General features: G+C 39.9%; 2 protein-coding genes across 2 annotated transcripts in view; one reads left to right on the top strand and one right to left on the bottom strand.

The window, feature by feature from the left end:
* RAG2 (recombination activating 2) overlaps positions 1 to 1011 on the top strand; it is a 2689-nt gene extending 1678 nt beyond the window's left edge. Inside the window, 1 exon segment of the mRNA XM_056493303.1 lies at positions 999 to 1011. Within this exon segment, the coding sequence (XP_056349278.1) occupies positions 999 to 1011 (13 nt within the window).
* A 6990-nt stretch (positions 1012 to 8001) lies between these two features.
* On the bottom strand, positions 8002 to 11112 carry RAG1 (recombination activating 1). The gene has a single exon (XM_056493747.1). It carries the CDS (start codon positions 11110 to 11112, stop codon positions 8002 to 8004), a length of 3111 nt encoding a protein of 1036 aa, XP_056349722.1.
* Positions 11113 to 16492: the final 5380 nt, after the last annotated feature.

Here is a 16492-nt window from a genome sequence, read left to right as displayed (position 1 = left end):
GCTGCTGATTTGTGTTCACTGGGAGGAAATGAAATCACCGGCAAAGGCAACAATGGTTGAAGTAAAGTGGCGTGTTGGAGCTTGAAGAGATTTTCTTATTTCAGTTATGTCAATGTTTTTGTTAAATTTCAAAGCACATTAATTTTTTCTGTCTCTTATGTGTATTTTTGTAATACCCAGACAGGAACCACATCCTAGAGGGCACTGTACAAACACAAAGCCTGACACTGGTAAACTGTGTGCAGAATTTTATGCTATAACTTACTCCCAGTAAGTTTAATGGAACTGCTGGTAGGGTAAGACATTATCCCATATAGTCAGTTCTGTTACCATCTGTGAATTAACATTATATTGCCTGTTTTAATTTTTTTATCTTAGTCAGTAGTTCTAGAAATATTTGACCTAATTTATAGCTGCATTACTCCAGTTTTATGTTGGTGTAATGAAATAAAATGAGACTAATTACTCTGGTTTTAAACAAAAGTAATGGTTTAAGTCCCTTGTGTCGGAAATAATGAAATATTCAGATACTGAGGGTCAGTTTTCTTCAAGGACTTTCATTATGGAAAGCTTACATATGGAGCCTCTAATTATGGATAATTATTTTCTTTATTTTGAGAGTTATGGAATGATTTTATGTCAGTTTTGGCTACACTTGTGGAATATAATCTCACAGTAAAAATTAAATTGCTTTTTTTAAACTACTGTGATCATCAACTGCTTTGTGTTTGTATTTTTAAAAATTTAGTAAAGGTAATAAAGTTTATAATAAAATTGACTGTGGTTTTTTCATGTATTCATGGTCAAATCAAACACTGTAAATTCTAAAGTTTACAAACAGACAGCATGTATGCTTGGGAGGGCCGTAAGAGGTCTAGCTTCACAGCCACTCCATGCTGTGAGCTCCCATTGACTTCAGAAGAAACTCCTTCTGACCAACAGGACTTTATTGTTTACTCCAGGTCCTCCACTACCCATTTCTTTCTCTGCTTTCCCAGGGTGACTGTGTAGAGTGTGAAAGCTTAGAAGTGCAAACTGTAGCTCAGAGTGATTCATTGAGCCAGTGGAGCATTGTGAGGGTAGAAACAAATGCAGTTGGCTGCTCAAAACATGAGGAGAAGATTGGATTCAGATTGAGAAGGACATTGTCAAGGTTGAATAGCCCAAGAGTTTACTAAGATTTTTGTGGATTCTTTTATTGGCTATTTGTGAAGCCTCATCATTCTTGACTTTATTTTTTATTTTTGCTACCGCTCCAAACATCTTTTCAGAAAATCAATACCAGCAGCTCAACATTTGTGAGCCAACAATAATAGCTCAGTATTCACAGTCCAACTCTCATGCTGGATCCCTGAATAAAAAAGAAAAACAGGAGCAGCTGTCAGCTATTTGATCACTGTGTGCAGACCCTGAGCAGCCACTCCTTTACAAAGCAGTGTGTGGAGCACAGCATTCCTGTCAACACAGACCTGTCTGCACAGTACTCCCCTTAAAACCTTACCACCCCAAGTCAACAGCAAAGAAAAGGGCAACCATACAGTTTCCATTTACAAACTTTTCATGTGCCAAGTGAGCTTGAAGATTGATTGAGTTTCTAAAAGGGAAGTATATCACCCTCATTCCCCTCTCTACAGCCTGATATGCATATAAATTCATAGATTTCAATGCCAGCTTCCCATTTCCTTTTTAATTTTAGTTTATGTAAGCTCAGAGTATATAGTGCTATATGTTTTTCCAAGGAGTAAGTTAATATCGTGTTCATGAAAAGTCCCTTCAAACTGATGAAATTCAGTAGTCAATGTCCCCTTTTGTAGTTTAGTCATAGGTCTTAGAGAGCTGAATTGTCATTAAAATAGATCTTCATCGTGCACTTATTTACATTGATCAAAAAGATCCTCGCCTACATTAAAGCCACATCATCTCAACACCAACAAAAAGGGACAATATACTAACACAACAAAACTCCACCCCTTGCCACTTACAGCAACAGAGGACTCCCCAGAATTATTGGGCTCCCTATAATTATTGAATTCCCTGGCAATACCCAGTCTGAGTTTTTGCCTGTTACCTCTCTCAGTTACTGTCAGTATCTCGAGTTCCTTGGACATAGCACGTTGTATGACAAATTTGTCTGCTGGTACAGACAAATAATAGGATGAAATATTTTGTAATGGGAAAGCTCAATGCCTAGCAGAAGTGACATGTAGCCTGAGATAAAGCCTGGTGTGGTTGCAGCGTGGTGGGACCAACTCTGAATTTCCAGAGCTAACTCCTGGAGCTGCAGAGACTCCCTGAATCCCTGGGAGCTGAGAACAGATGCTCAGCCTATGGCAAGCCCAAGCACACCTTGTGGCACTCTCCACCTCCTACTTGAGCTGTTGTTCTTTATTTAACACTTTGCTATGAAAAAAGCAATCCACAGTCAGACTTTATGTTGTACCTCATTGGGCCCATAACATAAGAATATTGTATATTGTATATGTGAGCTGTGGTTTTTTTAAATGTATGGTTTATTTGAGTAGGAGGGGAAACGTGCTTGGTTAAACCATGTCCCAGCTTCACAGTGAAAGGCTGTATAAGCAGCATTAAATCACATCTCAGAGATTGTAGCTACTTCAGGAAAAAGAAGTTGTAAGTAAAAGAGAAAATATTTGAAAGGACTTGAACATAAAGAGATATACAAACTTCAGCCTGTAAAGAAGACACTTGACATAGCATTCAAGACTGCAGAAAGTACCTAATTCCTGAGTCATCTACTTCAAAAGCATTCATTGTCTTCAAAACCAGCTAATCAATACAAGATGTTTCTTGCTCAGGCAGGTTAAAATTAACAGTTAAAATGAAATAGATTTAAGTGCAGAAGTAAATCTCTATTGTATCTGCATTCAATTGACCTGTGTGTTTTGTAACCACAGTAAGCAGCATCACGGTTCCCAGATACAGATACACTCTACTGCTATTATCAGCTTCCATGAGAAGAATATATGGATTTCACTACTATTGAGAGGTGCTTGGACCTTGAAGTACCTGATTAATTTACAGGAAAAGCACAGCACAAACTTTACTGGTAGCACTAAAGCATGTGTTGTAGTTCAGAGTGACTCATTGCACCAATAGACCATTGAAAGGGAAATAATGCAAGTGGGAGCCCAAAGCAGAAGGAAAATATTGAATTCAGATTGAAAAGGAATTTGTTATTTACTGCTGGAACCTATGTATTAAAGACAGAAGGATTGGCTTACTTCATTTTCATGATTGGTGGCTATAGCTCCCTCAATGTTTGATTTCTTACCCAATTCCATTTCAAACAAGGCTAACTTTGGGGAAAGGCTTGAGCCTTTGAAAATCAAACTTCAATTTGTTGTCTCTGCTTCAAAAACTGCGGAGCTGGAGCCCATTTTTACTTTGGAAAAAAGCAAGATGATAACCTTATAAACTCTCCAGTTTCTCAATATGTAAGCATGAACAGGAAGAACAGGGCACTGGCCATTCCACAGATGTGCAGGACCTCCTTTGCAGAGGTGGTAGTTACTTGTCCACTTCCTCAGAATACCCATCTCCAGGGGAAGAGTGTTAAAAAGGCACCTCTCTCCTGATGCTGCTAGGAAAGCTGCTCATTAAATGCTCTCTAATATGTCTTTTTGTATCATGGGCAATATTAAGCTTGATGAAAAAAGTACAAAAGCTCCTTAAACACTTAAGGAAACACTTAGTAGTTGCAGCTGGTCAGCTGCTTGACAATTATATCATACTCAGCCCCCTAAAGCTGTACTCTGAAGAGCTGTGACAGGCCTTATTATTCTTCATCTTATCCCCACAGAAGTAGAATTCAGGAAAGTAAAATTCAGTCAGTTATTACAGATTTAGGAATAATAGAATTATATAATCCTAATTTACCAGAAAACTGAGGCTTAGGTTTCTGCTTTATATGGACTCTTTTTTTTTTTCCATCCAACAAATTTATTACTTGAGGTCAGATGAAAAAACTAAGTTGGTGATATAAAGTCCAGATATTAGATGTCTGGTTATCTGATTACACAGGAAATCAAGTAGCTAAATTTGCTCGTCATTATTTCCATTGAAACCTCTTGGTTTATGTAAGTCTCTTAACCTGTAGATATCATTGTAAGGAAGTCAGAAAGTTTTTTCTGAAGTAGAATAAAGCTAAGCTACAAATAATGGACTGAAAGGTAGATTGGAACTAATCTTTACAGCTTAACCTCTAGTGAGGAGCTAAACTTTGATGCAAAAGACTTTTAATGTATTAGCATAGTGATAACAGTGCAAGACTGATTTTACATAAAATCTGGGATATTAGTTTTAAATGAACCAAAAGACATTTACAGACTAAATAAAACTGATTTTATATGAGTTTTGTGTTCTGTCAAAAAGTTGCCTGTGAGGAAGGATGCTGAAAGGACTGCTGAGATTCAGAGAGTAATCTTCATTTGTGTTAATTTAGTGACTTCCAAAACAGGGCTGGAATCACAGCTGCCTCTGGGTATTAGAACAACCTAACTGTGAAAAGCATCCACAATTTAAATGAAAATTAAGACTACCACCAGGAAATTATGTGCATAGTTGAAAATCTGTAAGAAATAAGAAGTCAGAAACTTCAATATTTATAAGACCTTTATTTTAAACTGGTTTAATGAAATAGGAAACAGTAATACAGTAAGAAAAAGTAAAGTTATGAAGCCATGCAGTAAAATAAAGCAAATAACTCAGTGTAGTCAGAAATTAGGATCCTGTAACTATCTAGAGTTTGTTTCTGAACTACCTGACAAAAATCAAAGCTGATTTGTTTAAAGACAATAGAATTCTTCCTGTGAGGAAGAAAGACATGTGATAGCAGAATCGTGGCAATTCATAGCACAAAAACCTAGAATATAACAAAATAAAGCAAAACTAAACAAAATAAAATACATAATATGACTGTATGAAAACTAGTCAGTACAATTTCAGAACAAGGTGATAATTATTTACTGTGAATTAATTAAGGATTTTTACCAGTTATTAATGTAAAAAAAGAGAATGTGAAAGTTTGAAAGAGTACAATGAATAGAAGTCTCTCCATGTTTCTAAAGCCTCTTCAAAGTCAGAAAGCTTAACAACAGGCTGCATAACCAAATGATGCACCTGTCTGCAGTCAGGATTTGTTTGCCTTCCTCATGGCTGTGTGCATGCAGCATCATTATTTCAGCTCTGTCTACAAAAGCTTCACTTGCAGGTACCTACCCTTACAGTGTATGTTCTAATGAGCTCAAAATTCTCAACTGGTTTACAGAAAGATGTCAACAATGGGGAAACAGAAGATTAAACTAGATTCAAGCCTGAATAAACAGAAAAGGAAAAGAAATACCTGTTTGTGTCTGCAATCCTGCTCAGAACTGGTAGAGAGTGAAATGTGACTTTACAGTTTAAAATATCTCACAAAAGAATACTGCCACATGGCACTGCATTCCTGTGTCCCCACTCTGTTCACTTTGATGAGTTACCCCAGGATGCAAGGCTTGTCTTAAGAAATCATAGTACTAGGATCAAACTTACTCAGCCCTTTCAAAGACAGGGAGGCCAATCACTTGCTGCTACATTGTCAGTCTGCTAAATTTGAAATCCAATTTGGAATTTGACAATGTTTCAGTTGGAGTCACTGAAATTACACGTGCAAAATAACAAAGTTTGGGCCCTCACTCCGTGACAATCAGTAACAATGCATTGCTATGGATGACTTTGGGTAACTTGAAATTCACTCCTGCTCAAAAGGCAATGAAAACTATAGATACTACTTAAATAGAGTGAAAATCACCATGAGATGAGTCAAGACTGTTAAACAAACCCCTAATTCATTCAAGGATACAACATAAGGTAAAAGAGCTGTCCTAAATATACTTACAGAGAAAAAAGTGTGCAAGTATTTGTGTAATGAAATATATGCTGGCCAAATATGAAAACTATATCTGCAAAACTACAACTGCTAGAGAATGTTCTTTTATACCTGCTATTTATACTCCCTAGGAAACAGCTCTATTTGTGGTCTGCATTTATTGGTAAAGAATGATACTTATGTAAAACTAGTTTTTATCTTATATAGGAGCTTGTTTTCAAAGAAATTAAAAAAAAAATCTAGAAGTGAACACTCAGTAAGTGCAGATATACATGATATACCATACAGAAAATGCTGCAACCTTCATGGCTGCTTAGAAAAAAGACATAATTTCCAGCTGCAGATTTTGACATCATGTTAAATTATATTTAAAGAAATCATGTTAAACTAAAATCCTAAATTACAGACTATTTTTAAAATAGTGATTTAATTAGTAGAAACCAAAAGAAAGTCTTAATTATAATAACAATATTTTTACTAATTACTAGCTCTTAATTCTATTTTTTAATTGTTCATAAATGGTAAATGACAGATCCTTAAAGATATAGTAAACAACATGAACAAGATACTACAAAAGAAACCTCAGACCATTAATTCTTTTAAATTCATTGTTCACTTGCACTCAGAAACCAACTTCTGCCACATCAAAATGAAAAAAAAAAAACAAAGTGGATTCTTTTATATCTGTGCTTTGATTGTTTCTGCATTTAATCTGTTCAGAACTGTTACTCCAAACACTGTAACACCCTTGCCACAGGTGCATATCTGAAAGGCTGGATGATTTGGAGGCATCTCAGGTATGCTTCATGAATATGTCAGTGAATTAAAGTCATAATTTTGTGAATTATGAACATACTAAATATCACATCAGAAAGACAAATGCCAACTAAACACTGCTGTAATAGTGAAAAATATGGCATGCAGAAATTTCAAGAGAGTTTATTGCTTTTTAACTAGTCATGTAAGCAACTATCTTTGAGGTTAATAAATATTATCCCTCTTTTACAGATTTGGAAAGTGAGGCTGTGCATGTGGTATATCCCAGGTGAGAAAAAATACAGTATTGGATACTGCCAGAGTACAGCAGCAGCCAGGGAAATATCCTACTGGCATGTATCTGATCAGGGTAATAACCATCTCCTGAGAAATGGGACTGCTGTGACTAAACTCACCTGGTGAAACTGTGCACCCACTGGCATTAATGAGGATTTACTGGTGACTTCAGCAAGGCCAGGAATTCATTCAATAAAACTGTACTAATGCAAATTGTACTTTATACTGAAGTTACATAGAAGTCTAAAATGCTCATGAAGCAATAAGCTACACAGCAGAGCTTGAATGTACTTTATATAATGAGATAACCACAAGGTACTGTAAATCCTGATTTAGGAGCACAAGTTTGCCTTTCAGAGTAATCAGGCTATGATAAAAATATATTTTAAAAACTTCAGCTACCTTTCCTATATCTTCATATAGCAAATTGTAATGATGATACCATCATTTGCTCCTAAGCAGTACTACAATATGTATGTTAAATAGTAATATTTCTAGACTATGTGACATCAAAGTTTGCATCTCTAGTAAGTATTCTCTACAAAAATAACTGAACTTTATCCCAAAACAATTATCCAGCTGTCTTACTGACAAATCTTTACTTATAAAACCCAAAGAACCATCAAGAAAATAATCAAGCCCTCTTAAAAAGTAGATAGCAACCAAAAAAAATTCAACAAAATGCAAACAAAACAAACAGCAATGCTCCTTTGCAGCAACTGTCACAACTCTCCACAATCATATTCCCTCCCAACTAAAACTTGCTATTAAACCTTGTTTACTTTGATTTTATCCCTTAGAAACAATATAACCAGAACAAAACAAAGACCCTTCTTTGCAATTTTTTTCTGCTTTCATCTCATATAACAATTGGTAATGGCACCAGTGCATTGCCTCTTGGAAACGCCCAACACACACGGTGTTTATTAAATGAACTCCTCTCAGCACCTGAAGAGAGAGTGTGAATTTCAGCCTTCTCTGTACCTCTACAGGTTTGGAGAAGAATCTGACTCCTTGCAGGGAGACACCATCACAAACCCAACACTAAAGGTGCCGTACATTTAGAGTTCTTCTGAATCATTGCTTTCCAAGACCTCCAGTGGCAAGGAGTCACCTAAGCTACCCTCTGAATCAATGGTGAAGCTCTGGCTTTTTAATGTTTTATGAGCATTCATGAACTTCTGGAGGTACTTGGAGGTGTATAGCCAGTGGTGCTTCAAGACATCCTCCATCTCATAGACTTTGGACTGCCTGGCGTTCATTTTTCGGAACCTCCTGAACAGTTTGTTTCCAGACTCATTCCCTTCGCTTGCCCAGGCCCCAATGGACCCATCTCTTTCAATGATTTCAGGAACGTGAGCAAGTGTTTTGTGGAAATAATTTGTAATCTTGCCCTCATATCTGTACTTGAACTTTGTAGACAAGAGCTCTGCAAAACGCTGTGAATTGTAGCTGTACTGGCACAGCAGTTCTGGGCACTCCTTGGCAGGGCATGAGGATCGCCACACCGGCTTCATCTTCAGATAAAGGTCCATTAGTTCTTTTAGGGCTTCGTGCCTTTCCTCACACGCTATTAATTCACATACTGCCTCTACAGTCTCTTTGGACATGAGCTTTCTTGCAAAATTTCCACTCATCTTCAACATAGGCTTCAGGTTCATCTTCTTCCTGAGGTGTTTGTCAAGAGTCAACTGCCACCTCTTCCTCTCCTCCTTGGACACGTCAGGATTCTTGTAAAGTTCACCAATCTCCATCTGGAAGATCCTGTAGAATTCCGTTGCATTGCCAATGTCGCAGTGCAATGCATCTATGGAGGGAACAGTCTCAATAAAAGGTTTGGCTGAAACGCCCTTCACTCTGTCCCGGAGCTCATCGACAGACTCGTGGTAGGGGTTGGATCTCCATATTTCATATCGCTCCAGGTTTTCAGCGTGGCTCCTGGTTATGGAGTGGAAGACCAGATTCTGGGATGCCTCCAAGCGGGTGGCATCACACAGGGTGCAAATGTACGTGGAGCCTGAGGCCTCCAGCCCTTCCACTTCCCGCACGAGTTTCTCGTCATATCCCGTACCCCTAAAGACAAATCGAAATGTTCTCAGGATGCCTCCCATTTCAAGCAGCAGTTCACTGTTTTTCATAGCCTCTCTTTCTGCCATGAGGGGGCTCAGGATTGCTGTCAGAGTTTCATGATCTGATTCATCAGCCAGCATAAGGCACAAGGGCTTACAGCACAGCTCTGAATTTGGCTTCACTTCCTCAAAGATTCTCTTGCTTTCATTCCCATGTGCTATAGAAATGTTCATGACTGTGAAAGAAAAGCGAACAGCCTTCTCTGGGACAGCAGGGCCACTTCCATGCTTCTCACTGACATCTCCCATTCCATCACAGGACTCTTTTATTACCACAGTGAAGGGGCCATTCAAATAGTCATCCAGGTTTTTGGCTTTCATGCCTTCCAAGATCTCCTCCTCCATGTCCTTTAAGGCACAAACCAAGGCTGCATCATACCGGAATCTCTTTGCAATTGTGTCCACTGGGTAATCATCAATTGAGAGTGGCAGTCCTGATAGCCCATCTATAATTCCCACTTCTGTGTTAGTGGATACATTTTTCAGGGGAGGATTCCACTCAAATGGGTGATACCCTGGTAGGAGGGCTTTCTCAGCAGTGCGAAGAGCGTGCAAAGGCTGGAAGATCTGCCTCCCAGTGACAGCTTTTACTGTTCTGTACATTTTATGATACTGACTGCAGCTGAGAAACGTGTTGATTCGGATGGCCAGACAGACAGCAGGATGAAGTCCAGATCCCCTCCCTCGCATTATAGCCTCCAGTTCATCTGCTTGTTTGTGTTCATTTTTTGCTCTCAAAGCCAGCAGGAACAAAGTCATGCACACAGCCTTTATATCACCGCCCTCTTCTTTCTCAGCAAAAGCCTTGACTTGGCGTTTCAGTTCCCTCAGACGATGTTTCTGAGCTCTCCTGGTCAGAGACAGCAGGTGCTGCCTCGGTCTGCCACCTTTATTTATGTAGCTGTGGAGCTCTCTGTCTTTCATCTCCTTGTGGCCAGAGAGGTGTTGGCCATACTTTCCATGCATGATCTCTTCATCACATTCCTTTACAGGGCATCTTATACCCAGGTTATCAAGGATGTTCAGGAAGGATTTCACTGGGGTTACCAGATCAGTAGGAAAGCAAGGGTACCAGCAGGAGGGGCAATAGCTGCCCATAACCCTGATACATTTAAGGATGCAGGTTCTGCAAAACAAGTGTCTGCATGTTGTTTCCACTGGATCTGCCAAAATATGATCACAAATCTGGCAAGAAATGGATTTAATGAAATCTGGTGGGTAATCAACTGCAAGCAGCTTGGTGCTGAGATGTATATCCTTGCAATTGACAATCTCTTTCATTAAATTCTTGTTGTTTATCTGTGCTTGGTTCTTTGCACTTCTGTTTAGCTGAGCACGTTCCCCGGTGGTTTTGACACGTTTGCCAGGTTGTACACTTGGGGGCTGGCTTTTTCTCTTGACTCCTCTTCTGGTAGTATGGCACACATCACAGTTTGGGGAATGGGGCTGCCACTCCATTGTGCTGTTCCTAGGAAAATATACTTCACACAGAGTATTACTGTATTTGCTGTGTATAATACTCCAGCAGTTGTGACAAAACTGAGTGGGATGGATAGTATCGACATCCCCTCGCACATCAATCTTGAAAACCTTAGCAATAAGATCTGGCCAAGAGGTTGCTGTTTTTTCTTTCTTTCTCAGAAGCCTCAGAGTTTCATCATCCACTGGCCCATGCACTGGGTAAGTTTTCTTGTAGCAATCAGTTTTAAATGAAACTCCACAGATGCGGCAGAGCTGCTTCAGATTGTCCTGATGAGCTCTATCGTCTTGTGTTTTCATGGCATGGGCATCTTCCTCAAGTGCCTGCCTATTGCCCATTAACTCCATCTTTTCTCCTCCTGGCACTGCTTCATCTTTATGCAGAGTGAATTCTTTGTTTGAAGAAACAGCCTCTTCTGCCTGATCTTTGTTTATGTGCTGGCTGTCATCAGAGGGTGTTTTTTCAAATGATGGCAATTTAAAGAGCTTGAATTTCCATTCAGAAAATTTTGTATATGTATGCTGAAGTTCTTCAGGTAGGTCCATTTTTGATGCTACTGGCATCTGCAATCTCACAGCAACCAGATCACCTAAGAAACAGAAAGATGTATGTCAGCTTATTTTCCAAAATTAGTAATAATGACATGATTTTTAGTAGAACAGTTCTAATCTCTTTAACTAAGAAATGCTTTGAAAGTCATTACTCATCCAAGACATCTACTGAACTGACAGGCCCAGAAAACACTGCCCACTCAATATATGAGATTAATTCCCAAGTTTATTTTGATTTTGATCCTGAGGTATCACATGTCTAATTGATTGCCTGTTCACCTTAAATGAAGCCTTAGTCATCCTGTAGTAAACACCCAAATCTGCCCTTTCTTTCTTTTGCTTGATGGAGCTTACCAAAAGTAATCATGAAAGTGATCATGAGAGAATATCCATACATTGTACTTTAGCTGTTCATTTAAGTACCTTGCTGAGATCTCCCTTTAAGGATTGCTGGTACTGAAAATCTGAAAATGTCTGTGTAAATTTGACCCTAATTTTAGCTTTCATAGAGGTGCAGCCAAAGGTAATATCAATGTGGTTTCCATGGAAATATGGTATGTATAAAAATAAATACAAGACTTTCACCTCAAACATGGAAACTTTTTGCTACTGCATCAGATCCAGAAAATGAAACGGTATAAAAACAAGAGTGATTAAACCTATTTTTCATAACCTGTCTATGAGAAGTGCACAATGTAAACAAACAATATAGAGAAAAATCTGTTATGTTTTCTGACTTATTTTGGTTTTACTGCTCTGGTTGGTGTGAGTAATAAAAATGAGGAAGACTGTACCTTAAGAACTAAAAATTCTAGACTATACTAGAGCTAGAAATTGCATAGCTGTGATTTCTTTTATTGATTTTATCATCATTTAGTAATGCACATAACTTGCTAGAAATCTCAGTTCAGTGTCTTTTCAGAAGGTGACCATCCAAGTCATGGTCCAAAGTGGTGGTGCCCAGGGTTTCTGAGATTATTTAATCTATGACATTTCAATAAAGCATCATTTCAGTGCAGCCCTTCAGGTTCTGTTGGGAAAGGACTGCATGCATTAATTAAGTTCCACATGCAGTATGATATACGTCATCAGCTCTTTCCTGAAGAGCTAAGTTTTACTTTAAAATCATTCATTAGGCTTGGCAAGTAAAATTTAGGTTAGTTTTCATCCCAGCTTCTCTTCACTCCATCCCACTGAGAACAAGCTGCCCATACCACTGTCCCCATCTGCCCACACTGCTCTGTCCAGCTGCCTGTACTCCTAAATATCTGTGTCTGCTCTGCAGTCCCCTGCTGCCCATTGCTGATCCAGCCTGGCAAGGAGCATGCTTGCATTCTGCTGCTCCCAGATCTGTGAGGTGCAGCTGTGCACAGATGTACTCAGAGCATTACTGCTGTCTCACTTTCTTGTCTGCTTCTTGTGGCAGACCTGGTGAAATTTATGCTCTGAGCAGTAACCCATTTCCCTGAACAGTTCTGTGTTCCTACCACCTAATTGAATACCTAGCTGCCCTATACTGCCCACAGATCCTTCTCTTCTACATAACACCCTATGCAACTTTGTGCAATTTCACCATCACCAGCAGCACCTTCAGAATCTCTTAAACCATGAGTAATGCCTCTTCAGGACGATATCAAAGTCATTGTAAAAAACAGCCAGCACAGGGTACATTTAATGCAAAATACTTAATACTTTCTCTGCTCTTCTGACCCTTTGAGTAAGTGCCACTGCAGTGCCATACTCAGCTCCAGGGCCATGACCTGACTCTTCCTACTAATCACCAGCTCAAATGAATCAGACAGGGTTTGCCCATGCTAAAGGAAAGTTCAAGCAGTTTTTTCTTTTCCTCTTTCACTGAACATGTCCTACAAGAAATGAATGACATAGACGCCCTCCCAGGTTATCAGAGCTTCACCTTCTGCAGTAGTTAATTGTTGCCAACAGGCAGCTCATCAAATGCTTTTGAATTGTCTAGCTCCCAGGCAGTGGAGATTACAGCAGCTCTCTTGGGAGAGCAAGAAATATTCCCAGTTCTAGGAGCATTTCCTGCTACTCATGCAAAATGTGCCTGTGTTCTGCTATTCTAGTTGGGGGTCATGCTGAACAATCTTTTTTCAACCTTGCCTATCCCACTCAGATTCTTACAGAGGGAACCCCAGGCATGAATCTCCAGCAATGGTTATTTAATCAACTTAAACAGTTGTGTTCAGTATTGCCTCTTTTTCTCCTGAAAAGGGAAAAGAAGTGGTTTTTTTCCCCCCAGATCACAGTATTTCATTGATTTCTGAAGACGAGCAAGATTGCAATACTTTTGTTCACACCAAGGAAGACTTTGCTTTATAAAAAGGCTCACTGAAATGAACAGAACAACGTCTGAAGTGAGGAAGCACATATAAAATCATTGACCTGCCCATTAAACCAAGGAACCAACACTGGGATGTCCTACAAGCATCTGGGATTCTGTCATTAATGCTGCTAGCCTACCTTCAGCTTGCTGTCAGTTTGTAGAGCTGCTGCTATGTCTGCCCAGTTTCTTCAAATGTCAAGCTTGTTTGCTGTCTCTCATGCATGCCCTCACTCTTTCTGTGTTCCCTCTGCCTTTTAAAGACACTGCAGTGCTGTTTATCTCACTTATCCCTCTCCCTCTGAGTTCCCCGTACAGCACTGGTGCTAACCACTGTTTATTTGAACTGAACACAATACAGAACTCTCAAATCCAGGTGCCACCTGGCAATTTATGAGGCTTAACCACAAAATTCATGTAAACAAGGTCGCCTTGTGTGAGGCTCCTGGGCCCTGAGATAAGTATGCAGGCTCTCTCTGAGGAGCACCTGCAGTGTGTTTTTTAACACAAAGTTTGCATTTAGCTTTCTTCTTTATAGTTTCATAGCTGATTTCTTCAGTGTTAACTCTCTGAGAGGAGAGCCTAGTCTTGGTCACAGTGATGTTCCACATCAAAGCCATTTTGCTGAAGGCCAATGTCTCACTTCCCCAGCCAACCTTCTGCAGTTTGGGTCAATGGCAACAGGGATCACAAAATGTCCATGCTTCTGATACCAGTATTTAATTTTCATGGATATTACTTCTTTAGGAATCTGTATCTGGGGTCTTGAAGGCCCTGGGCAGGCTGGACAAATCAACAATACAAAAGTTAGTTACATAGTTATTGAGCAACTGGTAGGTATTATACCAGGTATGGGCCATAGTTGACCACAAACAGTGGCCAGTAGAGTATTTTTTCCTGAAAGCCCAAGAAGAAAACCTATGCCTAGTTTCCACAAAGCAACTGTCTCAAAAACTGACACAAAGTGGAAAGATGCTGTCATATAACAGCACCCTGAAAGTTTTCAGTCTCCACACACAACATTGTGCAAAAATTCTAGTGATCCATCACATCCATTCAAATGCGAATCTAAGTTGATGCTCCAGAAGTAAGAATTTGCAGAAAATAGCAGAAAAACTACATAAACACCCAGGCATCTCCCTTTTTCTGGAGACTTTGTGGTCCTGCAGAACTCAAAACCTGTTTCTTACTTGCACACTTTTCCCTGAGGAGTAATGCACATCTTATCTGACAGTATCTGATGTCAGCCAGAAGAAGAATCAGCAAAATTTGTAGTATTAGATATTTGCTACAGCAAAAACAGGTGAGGGGACTCAGTCTTTTATTTACTCTGATCTTAAAACACTTTCAGTTCTTAGAATCATAGAAGCCTCTAGGTTGGAAAAGGCTCTGAAGATCATTAGGTCTAACCACAAACCTAAGACAGCTTTTCCCTAAGTGACACATCTGCATATTTTTTAAATATCTCCTTGGGATGGTGACTCAAGAGCTCCTGTGGCCAACCTGTTCCGATACTCTTCAACCCTTTTCGTGAAGAAATTTTTCCTAATATTCAATCTAAACCTCTCCTTGTGCAACTTGAGGCCATTTCCTCTTGTCCTATCACTTGTTACTTGGGAGATAGCTTACCCCACCTTGGTACAATGTCCTTGAAAGGAAGGCAATTGTAGAGAGCAATAAGGTCTCCTCTGAGCCTCCTTTTCTCCAGGCTGAGCAACCCCAGCTCCCTCAGCTGCTGCTCACAAGTCCTGCTTTCTAGACCTTTCACCAGTGTCATTGCCCCAGCACTTCAATGTCTTTCTTGTAGTGAGAGGTCCCAAACTGAACACAGGATTCGAGATGCAGCCTCCCCAGTGCCCAGAACAGAGCAACAATCACTGTCCTGGTGCTGGTGGCCACACTATTGCTGAAACAGGCCAGGACACCACTGGCCTTCTTGGCCACCTGGGCATTGCTGGCTCATTTTGAGCTGTCTGTCAACCATCACCCTCAGGTCCTTTTCCAGCCATTCTGACTCAAGCTGTTCTTGTTAGGTGATGTCCTGGAGAAGTGGTTTTAGTCCTGAGTCTTTGTGCCACACAGGAGACTAACAGCAGCAGCAAACCAGTGTAAAGACTCAGGTGGAACCAAGTAATGTATGGAGAAAGGAAACAAAATGTTTATGGAATATGCAATGCATGGAGAAAGTAAAAGGGTTTAGGGACAAATGCTGATATCCTTGCTCAGATTCTGAGACATACGAAACCCTAATATGAAATAAATCCCAGTCAGAAGAAAGATCTGAATGGGAGTGTCAGGATAGAGTAGAACAGAAACCCTAGATGTCATTCCAGGCCAAGGCAGTGTGGGACAAGGATGTAATGGCTGAGGCATTTCTAGACATCTGAGAACATTAGATGGCTAGAGCCTGAGCTCACTACTCTGCTGTTTTGCCTGAACTTCCTAACAACCTACCAATTTTTACTATTCACTCCCTAGCACTTGGAGAGACCTTTAAATAAAAAAAATCAGCTCGAGCTGCAGTGCCAGATATCAATCAAAATCACTCTCTGCAGTCACAGACTGATTTCCTCTCTTATCTTGAAATGGCAGGCACGGTTCCCTGACAATGTGCATTGTTAGCATGGAGGAATTTGAGGCTCTTTGAGAAGTTGAGCAGATCTCTCCCTCTGGGGTGCTCATTCAGACTTCACCGGGGTAGCTGGCTGCCCCCCAGGCGCCTGGGTTCCCGTGCAAAACCACACTGAGCAGGCATCAGCTTCCTTATCAAAGGAACCACATGGGCACACACAAACCCAGTCAAGTGCTTTTCTTCCAAGTACACAGGAAATCACCTTGGAAAAATATTGTCTCGTAGGGATACAGCAGGCAGCTAAAGATTTTAATTGATCTCAAATTGCTACAGCTTTGGGCGTGTTTTGTGTCCATAAGAGCACAATTGCTGAAGTTTGAGCTGCACAGATCCAGTACTGGAAAATGTTTTTCCTGTGCAGCTGGCACCACCGAGTGGAGAAAAGCATTTTTGGCATTTGTTTCTGTTACAGCATG

Source organism: Oenanthe melanoleuca, chromosome 5 (genome assembly GCF_029582105.1).
Source record: "Oenanthe melanoleuca isolate GR-GAL-2019-014 chromosome 5, OMel1.0, whole genome shotgun sequence".
In the NCBI taxonomy this organism is placed as follows: Eukaryota; Metazoa; Chordata; class Aves; order Passeriformes; family Muscicapidae; genus Oenanthe; species Oenanthe melanoleuca.
The sequence above is the reverse complement of the archived record's forward strand: the minus strand, read 5'-3'. Positions and strand labels throughout refer to the sequence as shown.

What these genes read in the sequence shown, in the direction of transcription:
- RAG1 (XM_056493747.1), bottom strand. Translation starts at nt 11,112, where the DNA reads ATGCCAGTAGCATCAAAAATGGACCTACCTGAAGAACTTCAGCATACA.